General features: G+C 41.4%; 1 protein-coding gene across 2 annotated transcripts; it reads right to left on the bottom strand.

Moving 5' to 3' along the window:
* Positions 1-1,041: 1,041 nt before the first annotated feature.
* ripk2 (receptor-interacting serine-threonine kinase 2) lies at positions 1,042-11,514 on the bottom strand. 2 transcript variants are annotated; one of them, XM_076745123.1, is made up of 11 exons: positions 10,913-11,514; positions 9,643-9,796; positions 8,949-9,104; positions 8,129-8,286; positions 7,564-7,613; positions 7,249-7,410; positions 6,101-6,186; positions 4,084-4,185; positions 3,872-3,968; positions 3,494-3,703; positions 1,042-3,397 (listed from the first exon to the last, which is right to left on the bottom strand). In XM_076745123.1, the coding sequence occupies exons 1-11, from the start codon at positions 11,155-11,157 to the stop codon at positions 3,009-3,011; spliced, it is 1,809 nt and encodes a 602-aa protein (XP_076601238.1). In that variant the 5' UTR covers positions 11,158-11,514; the 3' UTR covers positions 1,042-3,008. The 2 variants fall into 2 exon arrangements, with proteins under 2 accessions (XP_076601238.1, XP_076601237.1); XM_076745122.1 differs by having other exon boundaries at positions 1,042-3,394; positions 10,913-11,504.
* Between the last annotated feature and the right edge of the window lie 9,920 nt (positions 11,515-21,434).

The raw sequence follows: 21,434 nt of genomic DNA, 5'->3' as shown, positions 1-21,434 counted from the left end.
GTTTTATGGTTATTTTGAAGCTTTTTGTGACCTTTTGTGACATCTCTTTGTGTTTTTTTTTTTTTTACATCCGTTTGTCATTTTGTGTCTATGGTTGTTTTTACACCACTTTGTGATCCTTTGGAATGTTTTTGTGGTTGTTTTGTGTTTCTTTATAATCATGTTGCAGTATTTTTGCACTTTTTTTGCCTCTCTTTGTAGCTGTTATGTCTCTTTCAGTGTTGTTTTGCAGGTGCTGCCCAGGCCCCTGGTAGTCACGTTCAGGGTTCCGTGGGTAAATGATAAAATTATATGAGCTAATGGTAGTAATTGAGTAAATACTGCCCTTGGATTAAAGCTACATAAAAAGAAACCAGGAAGAATGAAGAGAGCAGGCAAGAGTAAAAACAGAGAACCAATTTTAATGAATGAATAATGAATTGATACAATATATGAAAAATCCTAGTGTCTGCTGAAACCACAGCTACACACCAACTGAACTTCATGGAACACGTTCTATTATTGTTCAATCAACTGACACTGAGAATGACATGGGCCCTAAATAATACCTGTATTTTGCAGAAGGCAATTCTATGAATACCAAATCATCACTTAACAAAAACAATGCATGACTTATGAGATCACAAATGGAAAAACAAACTATATATATATATATATATATATATATATATATATATATATATAAAGATGAAACATGTACAGTACAAAATATGTTACAACATATTCAGGCTATCAAATTTGTCGTATTTTTACACAATTTTGTGTGATATGTGGGTAACAGGCTTTTGCTTGTCACTATAGTTGAGACCAAAAGCAGAATATGAGGCACACTTATCAAAGACAAGGCAATACAAGTCCAACGTTATGGAAGAATATCGACCTTGCTTGGCCGTCCTGTTGTCATTTAAATGACATGTTATCACTGTGTATGATTTCCTATGACTAATAATAACCTTCTGTGGCTGATTTTTCATAGTACATGATTTATTGAAGGGCAATTTAGTTTGGACATAACGATGGGGAAAATGTGCATCCACATAATGAAGGGGTTGAAGTGCATTTATTTGGAGAAATGGGAACAACATTATTCTGTGGTGAATTCAATGACGGCACAGGCTGGAAATGCCACAGCTACATTACTAATTTAAGCACCTGTTAGAGGAAGTGAAGGCAGTGATGAAGACAGTAAGGCCCTTAATAACTGTATAAACACACATGCACACAACATACACACTAGAGCTGAAACGATTAGTCGATTAATGCACTTGTCAGTCGACAGTAAATGTGCAATTATTTTGATTCAATTTTTAAGCAAAAATACCAAAAATTCCAGCTTGTCAAATGTGAATATTTGCTGGTTTTCTTATTCTTCAGTGACCTTTGGGTTTTGGACTGTGTGAAAATGTCACTTTGAGCTCTGGGAAACAATAAAATAATAATTAGTTGTGGTCCTATTACACACACAAACACACACACACACACATATATACAAACATGACTACAAGAAGGGCTGAAAGTAACAACTGTGTCACAGAATCAGAAATAATTTGTTTCTTAACTACCACATCTTGGCACAAAGAACATAAATGCTGTATGTATGAATGAACAAATCCCACGGCTAACAAAAAGGTATTACTCTCATTTATACAGATAAAGTGGTGCTACAGTCTTAATGTACTGTATATATATATATATATATGTGTGTGTGTACTTTGTTGAGAAAAGAGAGAAAATCTTTTTATAAACAGGTGTTACTGTTGCTAGCAGATAAGGAAGCACAGCTACAGTAGAAAAAGTTCTCAGAGTCAAGAATGAGCAGAGCGACTGCTTAGAAGCAGTAAACTGAACGTTTGCTACAAGCAATGCATTTTTGATTGTGCTGCAGTCGTCTTCTGCTTCTGCACTGCAGCTCAGTACCATCAAAAATATCAAACGGATTTTTCAGTCTTAGCTCTGAGTCCATGGATGAACTGCAACTCTGGGAGTATCCAGATGAGTGTTAAGTGTCTGAAGTGACCGTTATTAAGAGGTGACTTGAGAAGACCAAAGGAACTCTGCGTGCACATCACCTTGGCCCACTTTTAATCGAGCCAGAGACGTGCAGACACACACTCATCCCTCCCATTGTGGGTGTTGTATTACAATCTCAATTTCCTCTTTACTCCACGCCCCAGTGACTTTCTTTAGCTCAGTGGCAAAGAAGAGGGGGAGGAAAAAGAGCCCAGTACAAAAATTTTCCATATGGTCACGTGACCACCGTACCAAAATCACAGCTCCCTCTGACACTTCCGCTGAGTGACACGAAGCCGTGAATGTTCACAACCGCATAGCTAGACTGCTGTCATTAAGTTGTCCTTCCACTCTCACAGACGCTCTGTGTTGGTGCTCGGGCCACAAACTCACTCACTTCACTCAGGCGGTGAAGGTTTTCAGGATTACTAAGCCATGACCACATGATACTTTCACATTAAGGTTGCTATAATAATAACAAACCTTATTTCTGATGTAGGTTTTTCCAGTATGTTTACTGTTCTCTAGTCACTTACTCAAATCAACTGAGCGAACTGCGATGTTTGCATTCTACAAATAAGGTCACACACACACGCGCACACACGCACACATGCCTGCATAATTATGCCTTTACGAAATGGTAACTGAGCTTTGCAGACAAAAGCATAACGTACCAAAAAAAGGGAAACCCTGCCATACATCCATTCAGAATGAAGACAGTATCACCTCATCAAATTCATAACATTGTTAAATAAAACCACTGATTCAGTCAAAATCTTTTGATTCTGATTATACAGAATAAAACCCTTTGTCTCTAGTTGATGAATGGATATTAACTTCAAAGCCAAAAGCTTTGTTTTGTACCTGTGACTCTTTTTGCTCGACCAGCTATTCCCCAATCTGAGACAAACACTGACAGGAACCATGCTGATGACAACGCGTAGTGTAAAGTTGGCACAGTCTATAATCTGGATTGCTTCCATTGGCAGTGACTGCTGCTACATGTTTCTGGGGATATTGTAGGACATGGACAGCGGTGGTGCGCTGGGGAGGACGGCTGCTGTAGGTGAGCTGATTTCCACCGGGTACGGCTGCAGACCCATCTGCTTGTTGTCGTGCAGCTTGCGGACGACAATGCGGCAGAAGTCTTCATTGTGTCGGTGACAGTTGTCTAGGAGCTGGCGGACCTTGGCGGTGCGCGTGGGCTGGTTCATCACCAGTTCGTAATCCTCCCGCATCAGCATGGAGCGGGCCAGCAGGGCGTCCAAGCTCTGGTTCAGACAGGCCTCTGTCATCTGGGTGACGATGTCCTCACGCCGTGTCGAGATCCACTGGGCGATTGGGCCTTGCGAGGGAGGGGAGTGCCGCAAGGGAGGAGAGTACTCTGCTGCAAGGAAGGAGGGAGAAGAGGAAAAAAACAAAGCATTTAATTCCATTTAACTTTCAAGACCCGTTTCATCCATCGTGCTTCAGCTGTTAATACCTTGTTGCTGAGGCTGCAGCTGCGGCTTGAGGGGGAGGTTATCCAGCCGCGTCTCGTATTCAGTGACGGGCAGGGCTGTTTTGATGGGTATGTTCAAATCATTCATCGGCCTGGCACTCTGGTAGCCGTTCAGATTGTTGACCGCACTGCTGTCCTTCAAAGACTCAGGAGGCTCCAGAGTATTAGCCAAGAATGATAACGGAGGCCCCTCTACATCAGAAAAAGATGGGATGTACCAAACAAAGCTTATACTGAAAACAGATTGTTTTACATAAAGCCTGACGGGTGGTAGTGTGAGCTTTCTGAGAGCTCTGGCTCACAGCAGCATGGCCACTCATTCAATGACACCAGTACAAAATGCTGGTTTGTTGTAATTACCTTTAGAGGGTGCAACATTGCTGCTGGTGAGGGCGCCTGGCAGAGATATGTCTGTGTCCTGGGAGGAACAAGAGCCTGAGCCTGAGGTGGAGCTCTCCTGTGGCAGAACAAAAGTGTGACTGCATTTGCACACACACTTAAAAGACATAATACTAAAACCAGACAAAGGTTTAAATATAAATGCATCCCCAAGAATCACTTCAGCTACTGACCGGCCAGAGGCTGGGCCTGTCCTTCAGCATGTTCAGAGATCCCTCCTCACTCCTCTTCTCACACACTGACTGGGCTGCACAACAGCCCGATCTCCCCATTAACTGTGAAGCAACAAGGGCAGAGAGAGGAATGAATCATAATGACAGGGAAGATTAGTAGGGAGAAATTAAATTTTGAGAATGCGATCAGTCAAATATGCCAAAGCTGATAAATCTGCACTCAAGACACTTGAGTAACTCTCATATACATTCATTTCGGAGGCAGCAGGATTTGTGAAGTCACATGAGCTAAGAATCCATCTTGCCAGGCTTCAAATTATGCATTTGTTGCCAAACCACAGTCATTTTGGACCAATTAGCCTCTTGTGAGGACGTTCCATCAGCAGTGGCTGAGGGTTAGGTGTGACGACAGTCCGACTGTTTGTTCAAAAACAACAGTGGCAGCTCCAAAACAGGAAACATAAGATGTTTTTCACTGAAAGAAGATGGAAAAGACGCGTTCGCTCCTACTACTACTACTATGGTGTGTTGATCTGCTCGGTTGAAGTTAGCCAGTGATAGATGCGAAGCAGTGCAGTGGCTTCCTTTTTCCAAACAGTTGTCTGGATGACTTCCCAGATTGTTCTGTCACAAATCTTCTGGTGTGTGAAAATGTGTCCACACAACACGCAGGGGAACCTGTTCTTTATATTTGTGTCACAGATTGTGCAGCAGATGTGGTTTTGTGTATCTGACCACACAGTTAAATATTCACTGCCCTGGTTCCTCCATTTTCCCCTGTTCGAAGTTGTGCTGCCTTCAACTGTCACTTGTACTGGAGGGTCCTCCTCTATGTCTGAATTTGAAAGCTGTACAGCAAACACCACATGCTGTGGACCAGTTACACACAGTGACTTTTCATCATTAGTAACATAACCGAGCAGACATAGATATATTAGCACCACATAACAACGTACTCTTTAACATTCTCTTCAATCTTTTCTAACTAACCTGCAGTTTTATAAACAGAACTTTCACAGGTGTTTCCTGTACTGTAGCTTTTCACTCTTTCACTTAACCTTGTTACCTACAAGGCATTGATCCAACTTCAACTTACAAACAACAGCTTTACTGAAAACTGGAAACAATAGTCTCTCTCATGCGCACGCACACACACACACACACACACACACACACACACACACACACACACACACACACACACACACACACACACACAGACTGAAAAGAGGAAGGATATGTTGAGGCGAAACTATGAGGTAAACATTTTGACCCATCATCCTCTCTTAGTCACAGTCAAACTCTCCCAACTTACACATGAAGCTTGTTTATTGTGTGTGACAGTGTATTCGTGATCAGGGGGATTCTGGGATTCACCTGTCAGACTATTATTACCCACTGAGAAAAAACACACCGATCTCTGAATAATCATGTTTCAGGGAAAAACAGCTGAGAACATGTTTGTTTTGTTTATTGTTTGTTTACAGCTCTGTTTCACTGTCAGATTGACATCCATACTGCTGTTCAGTGTTTAGTAAAAGGGAACACCTTCAGAATAAGAGCGAGATGAAACTGTTTCCTGTAACAGTGAGTTGGTCAATCAGTGAAACTGTTTGTTTTGTTTTATTTATTACAAGTTGCTTGCTTTTACTCCTTTGAACAAAAAAAGGGGCTTATGGTAAAAGCAATATAACGTAACAAGTATATGCCATTATTTTTTATCAATGAGTTACTAAAAACTAATAGTGAAAACAAGTGTAATTAACTTCAGCACCAAAGCTTTCTCTCTCATTCAAGATGACAGTCTTTGAGTATGAGGCCCATTTTCACTGCAGCAGGCTCGAGGTGCAGACCCAAAACCACAGCGTCCCCACTTTGAATCCAGGTTTGGACCTTAATTGCATGTCGTTCGTTAACTCTCTCTCCCTGAATTTCTTGATATCTCTCTAATATACGCAATGATGCCCTAAACACTTCAACAATCACTTCAAGAACTGTGAGATGACTTCTGACTGACCTTAGACCTCTTGATCGCCAACACGGCCTCCAGGAAGTCAATTTCGTCAAACTTCCTCACCATGGGCTCCAGCTCAATCAAACACTCTGAAATGGCAGTGAACACATCACATTATTGTACACACACTGCACACTGTGAAATCCACAAAAAGTGCCAGACAAAACTATTTTAACCTCATTCACTTTTTGTTCTAGTCATGTGTGACAGGTCAATAATGAAACTGAAACCTACTAAACTGTTGCACTCAAGTTCACAGTCTCATGATTTCAGCCAGTCCATTTATGTCAAGAAAATGATGACAGACAAATCAGGGCCTTTGTTTTTTTCCATTACATATGCTATGCATTGGGATAAAATTAAAGAAAGTTGCACTCAGTCTTTTGTCCTGAACATGCCAAATATTTTTGTCGAAACACGTCATGTTCATAAATAGGCTCCATGTTCTGATTATCAAAAAGTGTCTGATTGTTAAGTCTTGGTCATAAAGAGTAGTAAAAGTGACATGAGGCCACCTAGACAGAACCAGACTGACTCTGAATTTGTATTATACTGTAATTTTACTTAATTGTATTTTGTGTAAATTTTCATCATTTCATCAAAGTTCAAAATATCACAATATTAGTTTTCAGGCCAGCTTTAGCATCTTTGCTGGACTGAGAAGTAAATGAGCAGCAGACATGCTTGGTGTTTCAGTGAAGACAGCAGAGAGAATTTCAATAATGTGACAGGAAGCTGATGCTTAGTCACTGCTCTGTCAGGGTGAAAATCATGCACTGACCAGAGCAGTGTTTCTCAATTCCGGTCCTTGGGCCCCCCTGCCCTGCATGTTTTAGATATTTCCTGCTCCAATTCAAATGATCGGCTCGTTATCAAGCCACTGCAGAGCTTGATGACGAGCCGATCATTTGAATCAGGTGTGGTGGACGAGGGAAACATCTAAAACATGCAGGGCAGGGGGGCCCGAGGACCGGAATTGAGAAACACTGGACTAGAGGGATTTGTCTATTACTCAACATGAAGAGAGATGTCATTCCACACTGTGAAAAAAGTCAGACAGGTACAACAAAGCGTGATCCTCTGAGGGGGTGGAAGCTGCAGTCTCCAGCCAAAAAAGAATTCCTGCCGTTTAGTCATTTACGAGAGCTTACTGAGGAAGGACGGTCGTTCGTCAGGGTTAGAGGTCCAGCCGCAGGTCATTAAGCTGATGAGGGTTTCTCTGCTGGGGATGTCAGCGGCCAGACTGTCCAGACTCGTGTCCGGACGAGTCCCACGCAGCACACTGAACATGATCTGCATGGGGTTAGTCACCTCTGACCACATAAACACACACACACACACACACACACACACACACACACACATCCGTGATTAGTCTGGTAGCACCGTGAAAGATTAAACTGAAAGAGAAACTGAACAGAATGGGAGCGTGCAAAGTGTGAATCATTGAAAAAACAATGTATTACCTTCAAATGGAATCTGCCTGGATAGCACTTCCCACATGATGATGGCATAGCTGCAACGTAAACATCACGGAGAGAAACAGTTAAGGGAAGTCAAGAGTTACATTTTTCTTTTCGACTGGCATTCCCCTTCAGAGCTGAGGGACTTTACAACAAGCTAACCAGAGAGGAGACTTTGAGGAAGAGCAATGACCTGTTGCAGCAATCCAAACCTATTACTAAAGCTGAAGAGGCTTCCTGAGCCACACAGGACTGTGGATTTCTTTCTTTTATTTTTTTATCTGACCTCTTTTGTAAAAGTCACCTCTCCCTCTCTGACAGATTCCTGAAATCAGATTGTTTGTCTGACATGTTGTTCTGGTAAGTATGCTGATAACCAACCTCATTCTCACACACTGTCTCACCTTGCCAAACAGGAAAACCTCATTTCCCTGACAAGGCTCGACAAATATTTAAACTATCAGAGTTTTAAAACGGTGCAGTAAAGTCATCAAGAGTTCATTCATTCACAAACCCAATAGTATTGTCAAAATATTATATGACCAGTGACTGGGTTGTGGTGTCTCACCTGTACATGTCGTGTTTCACATCGGCCCGGCGGCTCTTGGATGGCTCGTACTTCTCAGGGGGCATGTAGATCACTGTGCCCCCCATCTCTGTGGGTTTGGACCCGGAGCCTTTACTGACAGACAGCTGCCGCCACTTTGAGAGGCCAAAGTCGGCAATCTGGACAGAACAAAGCAGGACGTTATTTGCAATATTTGAGAATTCTAGACATATGTCTTCAACGCTGTTTTCCTTTGATCAGGATCAGCTTTTTCTGAGCTGTGCTGTGGGAGACTTGTGCTGTTCATCGGAGTGGCAGCTGTTTGTTAACACTTTGTTTAGTGGCACAACATGATTTTTGACGAACAAATATTTTCATTTTTGATTAGTTGGCTGATTATTTGCTCCACATTTTGTCTATAAAATGTCAAAAATAGCCCAAGCTGACATCTTGAGACTTCTTATTAATCAGATCACCAGTCCAAATCCCTGAGATATTCAGTTCACTATCACATATGACTATGTAAAACAACAAATCCTCATATTTGAGGACCTGGAACGAGGGAGAAATTCTGCTTGAAAAATGACTTAAATGATAATCAAAATGACAACTGACTAATTCATTATTTCAGCTCTGATAATTATAATTAATAATAGTAATAATCAAGTTAAAAAATCAAGTGAACTAGCTGTGTACATATCCCTTTCAGTAGTTTCTCTCTCACTCTCTCTCTCTCACACACACACAAACAGTACACAACTGCACTCAGTGAAGCTCTTTGACTTTTCCTTTTGTCACACAAACTGTTCACACTGTACTGAAGTCTGGCTGACACACATACCTTCACATGAAATTCACCATCTAACAGAATGTTCTGTGTCTTTAAGTCATGATGTAAGAGGGGTGGGTTCATGTTGTGAAGGAAGTTAACCCCCAGGGCGATCTCATACAGAATCCTCAGTCGTAAAGGCCAGGCAAGCCCAGGGTACATGTCCTTCTGTAGGCAGAGACGACAGACCAGGTACAAAAGCATCAATGCAGTGTGTTCACACGAGGGAGAGGACGTGTTAGGCTGGATATGGAATAGAAACTAAAGCAACGCAAGAGTACAAAATGAAGGATGAGAAAATTTACTACACAATGCCAAATGGGGATTTCCCTCAACTGTATTTGTCCGAATTACTCGTGGCTTGGCTTCTCTTGCCTCCCTCGTTTCAAAGTTTCATCAGAGACAGTATGGCCAAGTTTCACTTTTGCGGTCTCACAGGCAGAAGTGCCATGCCATACATGTACATGATGAGTGACTCATAAAGAGATAAGACAGTGCTAGCGATGAAGCAGCTTACCAAAAACGAACAAAGAGACTCTTTCATGTCGGCCATTTTGGCAGCAAAAGTCCAAAAACAAGAGCTGTTTAAGCTGTTCTCTATGTATTTGTGGCTGAGACTGAGCCTCGGATTATGATGTTAGGACTAGATTGGTTTCTGAATGAACACCTCCTTGTGTTATGAAATGATTTGATGCAATATAATTACCTCGTGGAGCAACAGGTCCAGAGAGCCATTGCTCATAAACTCTGTGACTATGCAGAAGAACTCGGGCTCGTTGCAGATGCCAAAGATCTGGATGATGTAGTTGAACCTGGCTTTGTGGAGCACCTCTGCCTCCTTCAGCAGGCAGTTCCTCTCTCTGAAACACAGCCGGTCATACAGTTACAATATCAATCTAGATAACTTAAGATACTGATTTATATCATGATATTGTAAATATATGCGAAATCATAGTTAAGTAGAGTTGCTCAGAATCATTCATTTGGACTACAGAAATGTGTGAAATGACAATATTAATGATTCCCATCAGCACAATAAAGATGTGAAGTTTAAAGACAGTGGAGGAACACGTCACTATAGTCATAATATTTGACTATAGTGACTATTGAGAATTACAAATTTGTGCAGCTCAACCTTAAGTGTGTGAATATAAAAATAAAGTTTCTCTTGAAGCTCAGCTGTGGGACAACAGAGTGATTATGGCACTAGAGACAAACCTGGCAGTTACACCAAAGAGAAAGCAATGACTGAACCCCCTGGGACAAAACAACAGCACCTATTAGAGCCTGAGCGATTCATCAGCCAAAGCAATTTATCCACTGATATTAATGCATCACCAACATATCATGGGACAAGCGGCTGAGAAGTGAGAAGAGGTACCAGTACGGAATCACCAGGATATGTCCAAAATAACTCAAACCAAATCAACCAAATTGAATGAACCCTTATCAAAAAAAGGAAAACTCAGCTGACTCATTATCAGACCTCTCAAATATTGATATCAGCCTTAGAAATCCAGTGACAGCTATGACTTATTGTTGTTGTACAAATAGTTACGGGAGACCACACGTCAAAGGAGATAAACATGAGCTCTGCTTCCTCGTCATTACACAGCGAGAGTAATACATCATACACATCCTTTTTTCTCCATATCATTTTGTACATGGTTGTTCTCCACCTGAGCTGAAGGGGGGCAGAGTGGGTACGTCTTGCAGACACAAATCCTGCAGCTGCTCCATAGACACTATAAATGCCTCTGATTCAAATACAGACTATATTTGAATAAGATAAGGGATAATATTTCCACCACAGACTGTCTGTGACTGTACAGCAGTTTCTGACTTTTCTGTAACTTCGCACCGGAGTTTTTGATTAAGAGTGATTTTATCTTACAATCTACAGCAGTTAAAAGCACTTCCAAACAGTAAGCATGGCCTAAATTGGCATTTGAGGTGATCTCATCCACACAGAGTACCTTTCTCCAACAGGACAGTCGAGTTTCAGGCACTTGATAGCCACAGTGGTCCTCCAGTCGGAGTGCTGTGCCTTGAACACGGTGCCGAAGCCCCCTCTGCTCAGGTAGTACAGGTCTGTCAGCTTCTGGTAGGGGATCACCGGCAAGGTGCTGGTCAAACTACCAATGTTCATACAGCCCATAGCCGCGGACGGCTCCATAGCAGTTGCTGAGCCTTTTACTAGAAGTATCTGGGTATTTATCATCCACTAAGCAATCCACTGAAAGCAGAACTGCCCCTTCTGGTCAACGCAATGAGGAAGAGCCGTCTCATTTAAACGCATGCCATAATGACGCTGATAGGAAGCTAAGCTAACGTTTATGTAGCGCAGAAGGAAGACGACGGAAATAGAGCAACCGATAAACGGTTCGCCCTCTCCTGACGAGAAACGCCGTTCGCCCAGCGACTGTAGTTAAATGTATACGCTTTCACATGCCCGTTTATTCATGATATGCTGCCAGGCTGCATCTAATCAGCTGCCACAGGCTAAGTCAAAGTGATACAAGAACAGCTACAAGAGCAGCGAGCTGCTGTGCTGCTGGAATTTAAGGCAGGTGGGTTTGTTGTTGCTAATGACTACACGCTTCCGGGTTTTTGCGAGGTGCATTCAAAGCCGTAGGTTTCGAGTGTTTCAGACCGTTGACCTGAAGTGTGTTTTTGCTGTATGACTGAATTTCCAAACGGCCGTTTGAGCTCAAACAACATTCATGTCTCATTTCAAGGAGGAATTACAGATACTTGCAAGTCCAAATATGGTGATGGAGTTTATTGGCTGTCTGTCTTTATCGGCTGTTTATAGGCTGTCTGAATAACTTGTAGGCTTCACATTTTTGTTTCACTTTCGCTAGAGGAGAGACCTCCTCCGTGCTTGAACACACTTTTAGCAACGGGGTTTTTAACATGTGGGAATTTCCAACATGTTGGATTTTCCTACAGAAACGTGATTGATGCAACGTGTCAATATATGTCAAAACTGAATAGCGAAAACTTATTCAAGTAATGCGAGGCCGATTAAAGTTGTACACATTCAATATCTTCAAAAAAAAAAAATAGAAAAAAAAAAGAAAAATCCAAGAAGAATAAAATAAAATAGACAGAATAAAGACTATACATCCTGATGAAAAAGTCACACACGCACGCACGCACACACACACACACACACACACACACACACACACACACACACACACACACACACACACACACACCTCACAAACCATCACAAAGTGGTTGTCTCATCACTGTGCTGGTGATTGCAATTAGAGAATCTTCATTCTTATCTTAATTTCATTGACTATTGCTGAATAATTATCTTAGATTTAAGATTCATCATGTATCTATGAATTTGTCCTCAGACTAACTAGATGGTATAACACACACACACACACACACACACACACACACACACACAGGACCTTATTGTTATCAACCTATTGTTACTGCATCTTATGTGTCACTATTTACAATTGATTCGTAAAAATCAGATGAATGTATTTATGTATGTTTGGATTATGATGTTTAGCAGGTTTGGTGTTTGTGCTTTATTTGAAACAGGGAGAGCGCTCTCTGGGGGACGAGACACATACTGAAGCGCATGACTCACAGAAGCACGTGTTTGCATTGTCTCCTTATAATCTGACACCACTGTGAAACAGAGCAGTTGCCACATGAACAACTGCTACTTACATAGATCTCACACTGTGTGCCTCTTGTTTTTGATGATACAGCAAGACTATCAACAAGACACCCCTGCACAGCTTAGGCAAGAATCAGAATTTGGGATAATTTGCCCTGAACCAGTGTAAGTTGGCTACTGCACTTTGTGTATTCTTCCTGTGTTTATATGAATTAACTGTCTACGCTTCTTAATGCCATCAAAGGTTCATCAGGACCAGCACAGATGGCTGCCCCCTTTGTTCTAGTCCCATTCCTGCTGGACCGGACTAGAACACACAGATCCTGGACCAAGAGGGGGTCTCCCATACACACTACTTTGTCCATTAACTATGAGCCTTCACCTCCAGAAAGCATTGCCTGTGTGAGAAAAGTTGAACCACAGAGTCTGCAGTTAAGGCTCCCACGTGAGGGAAGCCTCGGGATAGCTTGGTGGAGAGACCCATCACCCTGATACTGCTGGGCTACAAGATCCTGGAGGAGAGGGCAAAGTTCACATCTGCCATTTATTCCAGAAATACCAGACTTGATAATAAATCAGTCAGTATTGAAAAAGAAAGAACTCTGACTGATGGGTTTACACAATCGTGTGAGACATTATATTTTTTAGGTAAAATCCTTCCCAGATGAAATTAAGTTTTGGACAAAACCGTGGCAGCTCACTGAACATTTAATTTTAAAAACGTGTGGACATTGTCTGACAATGTGTGTGATGTCACATAGGCATCATATGACTTCCTCTCTTGTGAAAGCTTGCATAATTGGCTTGCATAAGTGTCCATGTATTAGCTTGTGGGGACATAAATCTGTTTACACAGCCACACTGTGGGGACTCGCCATACTTGTGGGGACAAAATGCAGGTCCCACAATGTAAATCATTAATCTTTAGGATGAAGACTTGGGTTATGGTTGGGGTAAGTCTCCAGGAAATGAATGTAAGTCTATGTAATGTCCCCAGAAAAATGCTTTGTCATGTTTATTTTTCTGAGCTCATGAAAATGTGACTTTTTAGAGATATGTGGTTCCCACAGGACAGTGATGCTACAAACATATGATGATCATATAGAAAATGATGCATTGCTGTAGATCAAAATATTCAACAGTATATAGAGTTGTTAAAATGAACTCAACCTTACACACGTACAGGAGTAAAATGTCACATACACATCAATGCAGCAGTACTACTAATCTAAAAATCAACACATCATATATCATCCACCACTGTGTGTCTGTACATACACTGTGGCGCGTGATTTGATTTTGGATACTATAAGTAAATCAGCGATACATACCTCAACACATCCAGCTTTGTATTCACCAGAAGAGCCTGAGCATTTTGGGTTTTTTTTTTTTTTTTTGAAAAAGAAAGAGGGGAGGGCTCACATAATGTACTGAGGTGAAGCATTTTCTCGAGGTCTGAAGCGAAAGACAACTATGACCAGAAGGTGGCAGTATATACGCACTTTCCAATGGTACAGCCACTGCACCTGAACCAATGGGACTGGGAACTTAGTGTTCTGTTCTCATCACACACAAAAGCATCTCTCCACACACTGAACACAGTGCTCCTTGCTAATGACCTGAGATGATGTTTTCCTCCCAAGAATGAATGACGGTTTCACAAGCAACAAATGAAATGTACGTGTGTGTGTGTATGTGCGTGTGTGTCACAGTTTCAGTCCCATTCAAGTGAAACCTCATTCATGCAAGCCTCATTATAGGACTGAAGAGCCATTTTATTTCATTACATTCAGCTCCATTCACACTGCTACACTGAATGCATTTGTACATCACTTCCGTTGTATTGTGTAATGAAAGCACTCAGAATCTGGAGACCGGGAATTTGGCAAATGAACTGAATCTGTTTTTCAACACATTTGACTCTACCCCCGTTCCTTCCCCCACCCACCAGATCCCAGACCTGACGCCCCCTCTCTTCCCTGACACCAGCAGCACCCTCTTCACACCACTTAAACCCCCTCCGGTCCACGTCACAGACTGCATTCCCCTACCCCCAACTCACTTAACAGGTGCATATTGACCAGGCATTGGTGTGGAAGATGCAGTGATCCTACCTGCCTCACAGATCCATGTCTCACCTGGAGAACACTGGGATTTCTCCAGTGCTTTCAACACAATCCAATCATCATTGCTCAGGGAGAAGACCACAGTATGTGAGGCTTCGTGACCGCGCGCCTGATGTGGTAGTTTGCAGCACAAGGGCTCTGCAGGGGACAGTGCTCTCTTTCCTCTTCACCCTCTATGTATCGAACTTCAGACACAACATTGACAGCTGTCACATCCAGAAGTTCTCCAGTGATACAGCCATCGTTGGGCGTGTATCACGGGAACAAACTGGAATATAAGGAGGTCATCACAAACTTCGTCGACTGGCATGGACTGAACCATCTGCACATAAACGCCAGCAAGACAAAAGAGATAGTGATAGGTTTCCACAGGAATGTGCCATAGATTACATCGAAAAGCAACTAAAACTGCTGATATCACGGGTGTTTTGAAGAAGATTCGAACCTCATATCATCCTCTGATGACACTCTTACAGGCTCAATCTGCATGTTCAGATATATGAATAAAAAGTCAAATTTGTGATTAACAAATGTATTTCTCAGTTTATCATAATTGCAATCTAAGACTACATTATCCATGTGTCGACATGGTGCTGTTGACTCGACTCAAGACTTCAAAACAAAAAAACACTGGCAACGGAAAGGTGCAGACCAGCAGCTACACAAAATTGTTACTTATTAAGGACTTGAAACACAAAGGACTTGGACTTGGGCTTGACTTGTGATTTGCAAAACAATGACTTTCTCCCAGCAGCATCAGAAAACACCAATAACTTAGATTTAGTTGTTGTCTTGTGTTGATCCATCGATTATAACACCTGTAAATACTTTTTCGGACAGACAACAGGATCCGATATGTTTTTAATTACAATGGTGGAACTACGTTTTTATTGACATCTGGATCACAGATGTTGTCTCTCACTGAACTAAAGCCTGAGCATTAATTAAGAGTAAATAGTGACAATCTTGGAGAAGAGTCTGTGCATGCTGTTGCAGATATGTGTTAAATGAATTCTGTACCCACTCAAGGAGTTGTCTCACAGTTATCAGTTAGTCCATGGGGAAAAAGCCAGCTTCAAAATGATGCAACATCATTATGTGTTTTTCTATCTTTCACACTAAACCTCAATTTATTGCCTCCTAAGGTTGACAGTGGAATTTGCAATTTGTCTCAAATTCTACAGGAAAAACAACATTCTCAGGACAAGAAACAGTCCCCATAAGTATTACAATTCTAAAACCCCCTGAGGGTAAAACTAAATTATTGAACACATATATCACACTGACCTCTAATGCGATAGTGGGACCTGCTTCTCTTTGGCGAGACACCTGATGTCGGATGATGAAGATGCTACTTGCAGCTGGTCTTCCAGGTGTGGGTCAGTCATTCAGCATTTTCTTTTCTTGACCGTCACCATGACGTATGTCATCAATGACACCTAACCACCACGGACGTGTTGCATTCACCCTGACAATGACCTGGATGTGCATGCAGCTGGAAGGGACCACATTGTAGTCATAGTTAGTATACTATTTTATGTTATTTTCTTGTAGTGCAGAAAATGACAATTGCTCTCTAAGATTGTTTTTTTTTTTTTTATTTATGAGTGCCTTTTTTTTGGATTTGTGGATTGCCTCAAAGGATGGATCAAAGTGTCTTGGGGGCCACATATGCTAGACATTCCCTACCCCTGCCATAGATTTAGACCAGAAGTGTCAGAATCCCACTGATGAGCAAAGACTGTGAAACAGGCTCCTTACAGATGGCTCCATAGGGTTCCATCAGTAGAGAGTAAATGCAGATTTTGCCGCACATACTATACAAAAACAAGACTCTTTATCAGTCCTGAATAACTGTGAGAGAAGCTTGGATTGTTCCTCATGATTTGTTTTAGTCTTGGGACACTTGTCTACAGCCCATGAAAGAATAGTCTCTGTCAGCTCAGGTGTTGTGCAGTGGGTCAAAATATCTTTTCGGGCTTTGAGTCCAGCAACACAACTTGCAGCTGCCTAAGCATACAAAGACCTGCACATCATCGAAAGCTTCACTATTAATGGTGAGAAGTGCATCAACTGTGGCACTGATGCACATGATCTTGTTGGCCCCTGTCAACCCTCTTGATCCTCCCCTCCAACTCTCTGCATAATGTGCGTATCCTGTTTCCTCTACGGGCCTGTCATGTGCCTGTGCAGTGCACATAGCAGACTATTCATGCTAGATTCATTATAATTTGCCTTGAACCCCCAGAAACATGCAAGATGACAATCAGTAACATCTGTGACCAGTAGCACCAAATGACAATAAAAAAAGAGGAAAACATGGCTCATAATTTTGTTGTTTTGCTAACATTGTTGTGGAGTAGAAAGAGTTTTAGAGACTGCGGTAGATGATTGGAAATATTCAGCGGTCATTGCCCAAGGAAAGCCTGTCAATGGAAGATTAAAACTATTTACTGTTATTGCACGTTCCAAGCAAATAATTTGTGTCCTTTTTTTTTTGTCATTGTTTTGTCACAGCTGAAGTCGAACATTTTCTGCTGCAGTGAACAGAGCTGAGTGTCTGATGTGATGTGTAAGTTAGCTCAGTCATCCTTGATTTTTGGTTTAAAAAAGTCCTAATTTATCCAGAATTCATGGCACATTCATCCTTCTTCTGACTGACTTTGGCTAGTGGAGATTTGGACATTATCAAAGAGAGAGAGAGTGATAAGCATCTATTTGGATGCAGGCCAGCAGTGCACCAGGCAGCCTTCCAAGACTGAGGATCTATGGGTATACATTAGCGAGTTGTACTGTTTGCGTGTCCAGTACTGTAGCACTAATCTTATTTTCCTGCAATGTCTGTAATACTTCATTACTTACTTCAATACTTCCGCACTCTGTCTGCATGATTTTATTGGTGCTTGTCTTGTCTTGTTGTGCACTGAAACATTCATCCTAACTGGAAGTGAAGCTGGCAAGGGTCGACAGTGATGTTAAGGGTTTGTCAGCATGCAGAACATTTAACGGTCAGAATTCAGTCTGCTGACGTTTGCATAGAACTGACTTCTGTGAATGTTCTCCATTGGCATGCCTGTCCTGACAGGTGATGTTCAGTTAAGATAATAAGGCATTTTAAATTTGCTCCAGCTCCATACAATTTTAATTAAGGACAGGCAGGATATTACCATTAAATAAAAAACTTTCCAGAAGTAAGCCAGTGGTGAATCAATTTTCTAACATTCTTCGGTTCTTTGCAGAATTTCCTGTCCTTCAAATGCAGTGAGACAGACATTCTTTGTATCATTACTCTTGGAGCATGTGTCAGGTTGTGTCAGCTTCACAGGACTTCCATAAGTGCACATGGGAAGATATGACAGGAGCGACATGCTCTAAGTCTATTTGCCAGACGCAGGGCATTTGACATTTTTTAAAAATCTCTTGAACACTGATAATGTATAGGATCAACTGTGGTATGTCCATCATGATTCTCTAAGTAGGTAATACTGATGCTCTGTATATCTGAGACTCTTTTTTTGTACATGCCAGAGGAACCCTGTTGTCTTACATCTGCTTTAGATTAAATAGATGTAAAATAATCCTTTATAAATCCCACAGGGGGGAAATTTGCAGTGTTACAGCTGCAAAGGAGATAATGCTATAGTAAGAAGCATGAATAAAAAAAACAAAAGAAAACAAGAAATGAAAAGTGAAAAGTAAGGATGTATTGATATTGTACAAAGAGGAACACACTGATATGCACGAGTGGATTTTTCAGTTTAGGTGTGTGTGTGTGTGGTGTACCTGGAGCACTGTTGATAGTAAAGTCTGACAGTAGCAGGAGGGAAGGACCTGCAGTATCTCTCCTTCACACACCACGGGGGAAGCAGTCTGTCAGTGAACAAGATGTCCAGTGCTGTCAGTGTCCTGCATAGTGTGGGACATGTTCTTCATCAGGGATGATGATTTAACACCACATCCACTGGTTTGGGGGGTATCCCAAGATTGTACAGGAAAACAGTACAAGAGTACAGTAGTGGATGCACAGGCTGGCTGTAAGATGAATACTGTAGGGGGGTGTAGATAGTGGGGGTTTGCAGCAGGGAGGACAGAACAGGGGTAGAGGCAGATGACTGATTAAATCTATTGAAAAAAAGTTGAGATCATTCACCTACATTCTGTCCTTCACAGGCTCTGAGTTCATCGCAGCCAGAGATGGTTGATGTTGTTCAGCTGTCATCCAGTGTGTGAGACCATCAATGTCCTCACCGTAAGCATCACAAAGTTCTTCCCACTCAGTTGTATCAAAACAGTTCTTCAAAACCCTCTTAGTTTTACTAAGTCTGACGATTTGAAGATCTAGATTTTATTGACCCAGCATCTTTCATGGCCAGTACAACAGAGAAACATGCACATACTGTATATACACAGCAGCATACAGACATAGACAGCCCATAAAATCTTTATATGCACTCATGCCCTTTACAATATTTCAGCTCATAACAATTCAGCGAGGCATTTTATTCAGGGCTGCTAACGCAGAACAGACATAAGCGAGCTCCTCTCGATGTCAAAGTCCTGTATTTCTGACCAGATAGTAGTAATGTGAAGTGTTGTTTGAGATCAGTGTCAACATGTGACATTGTCTGCATCTGGGCATTATTAGCAGCCACTTTGCTGTCAGATAAAATCTGTTAAAGACAGTTGACAGGAGAGCCACTAGAGTTGTACTTCATATAACTATACTCCACTATGTCTCCATTTGAGACAGTAAAACTAATCTAGATCAAGGCTGGTATGTGCTAAACTCACTTTAGCATTCCTGCTGTGTGCGATGGCTGCAAATGCATACAAATATTCCATGAAATGGAAAACTGATTTGTGCACAAAGTGAGTTATTGTATCATCACTTTTCAAAGGAGCCAGAGTGCATAACATCCCCAGCTGTAAGGGCAGATTGGAAGAGGTTAAATCAAATATGGGATTATCTTTGTTCAAACTGCATTCATAAATCTTTTTTATTATTATTATTTTAGACAAAGGAGACATAAAACTATCATTGGCCTTGCCTTATGTCTTCAAAACACACTAAAAACCTGTTGTTGGTTGGATAAGTTGAAAATTGAACATATGAAGCTGATAAAACCTGTGCCTAACATTTTTTATTGGCATCTCATGTCAAAACCTAAATGTGTAGCAAAAATACCATGTTTGTTTCCAAGTATTTTATCCTGTCCATCACCCGGTGGGCAGTTTTTTCACACTCTTGCAATTCCATGAAATAATCTTTAAAGCTGCTTAGCTACGGGTAATTATTAACGTGACCTCTCTTTTCATCTACATCAGAAGAAAATAACAAAGAAGGAAAATGAAATACAGGCCCAACAAAAACTTCGTAAGACTTCATGTCCTTTTGACCATTCTTCCCTGCTGTGGCTGGGATTGATGGCAGGTGTTTCCACTCCTTTTGCCTGATTAGACCTAGTTATTTTGACCATCATGTGCTTGAATGCCACCTGTGTGACTCTCCTATTACTTTTGTTGCAGCTTGTTAGGGTGGAAAAAACAGGCTGTAGCATGAGTAGAAGTATAATCAGCCAGAATAAGTGCAATCATGTGGGTGAGTGTGCAGAGCCTTGCAAGGATCATTCAGGATATTTTTACCATAGACCCTTTTCTGCTATCATGAGATTTTAAATTCTATTGACTGTATTTTAGAGCTAACTAAAATAACTGAGGCAACTGAGAGCTAAGGTAACTCTCAGTTGCCCACCTTTCACACACAAAGGGCCAAAAACAAGGCTAAGGCCAGCCATGGAAACTACAGATAACCATAGCAGCTGTAGTGATGCTTTACTCTTTGTGAGTTTACTCACAAACCTTATCAACCTGTGAGGTAAACTGACCAAAAATAAATAAATAAATAAATAAATAATATTATTATAGCATCTCGAGGTTACATTAGCTGCTTCTAGCATAAGGCATTTGAAACTCCAGGTTGAGGTGCATTACTAAATAGCTTCAAATACATTTTAACCTTAGTTATATGTTGTCTTTATTCTGAGGTGGACGTATGCACTGGGCAAGGCATGTAACTGCCCAGGTGCCCAAACTAAGAGGGCCCCTAATGGCTACAATGGTGATGCAGTGATGTTATACATATACAGTTATCTTCTTATTGTAACCTAGGCCAGTCTTTGTTGGGATCCCCATTAGCTGCTACTGTTCCTGGGATCCACACACACAACAAAAACGTAACATATTTAATAAGACATAACACATGTAAAAAGTCTCAATAATAACACGTTCAAGACACGTAAAAGTCAAGCAAAAAAACTAAACATCACAATACACCCAACCACATTCCTCTGTCATTGTTCAGGCATCCAGGTTATTGTCAACGTGTGTTCTTAGTGGTCCTTTAAAACATGCCTTACTGAATGCCTCAGTGATCATAGTTGGTAACTTGTTGACTTCCAGTCTGTGCAGAGCCATGCAGAGAGCTTTTAAAAAGCATTACAGAATTTGGGAAGATGTGAGAGTACAAAATAAACATGGAAAAGAGTGTGATTTTCAAAGCAAGCCAAATGCCATTTGAAACCTTTATGTACACAATCAGCAGAACGGACCTATGGGAGTGTTAGTAGCTCAACTGTAAAGAGACGTATTTTAATATTTTAATAGAATTACAAAACAGCCCTCGTGCAGGCGCTGTGTGCTATTTCCCTCCTCTTATTGACT

The sequence above is a fragment of the Chaetodon auriga genome, chromosome 12, assembly GCF_051107435.1.
Source record: "Chaetodon auriga isolate fChaAug3 chromosome 12, fChaAug3.hap1, whole genome shotgun sequence".
Taxonomy (NCBI): domain Eukaryota; kingdom Metazoa; phylum Chordata; class Actinopteri; order Chaetodontiformes; family Chaetodontidae; genus Chaetodon; species Chaetodon auriga.
The sequence above is the reverse complement of the archived record's forward strand: the minus strand, read 5'-3'. Positions and strand labels throughout refer to the sequence as shown.

Excerpts from the sequence above, each read along its gene's own strand:
- ripk2 (XM_076745123.1), bottom strand. The coding sequence starts at position 11,157 with ATGATAAATACCCAGATACTTCTAGTAAAAGGCTCAGCAACTGCTATG. Across the intron at positions 9,797-10,912 it reads GACTGTCCTGTTGGAGAAAG|AGAGAGGAACTGCCTGCTGA; the intron begins GTACTCTGTGTG and ends GCTGTGTTTCAG. Across the intron at positions 3,969-4,083 it reads ACAGGCCCAGCCTCTGGCCG|GAGAGCTCCACCTCAGGCTC; the intron begins GTCAGTAGCTGA and ends GTTCTGCCACAG.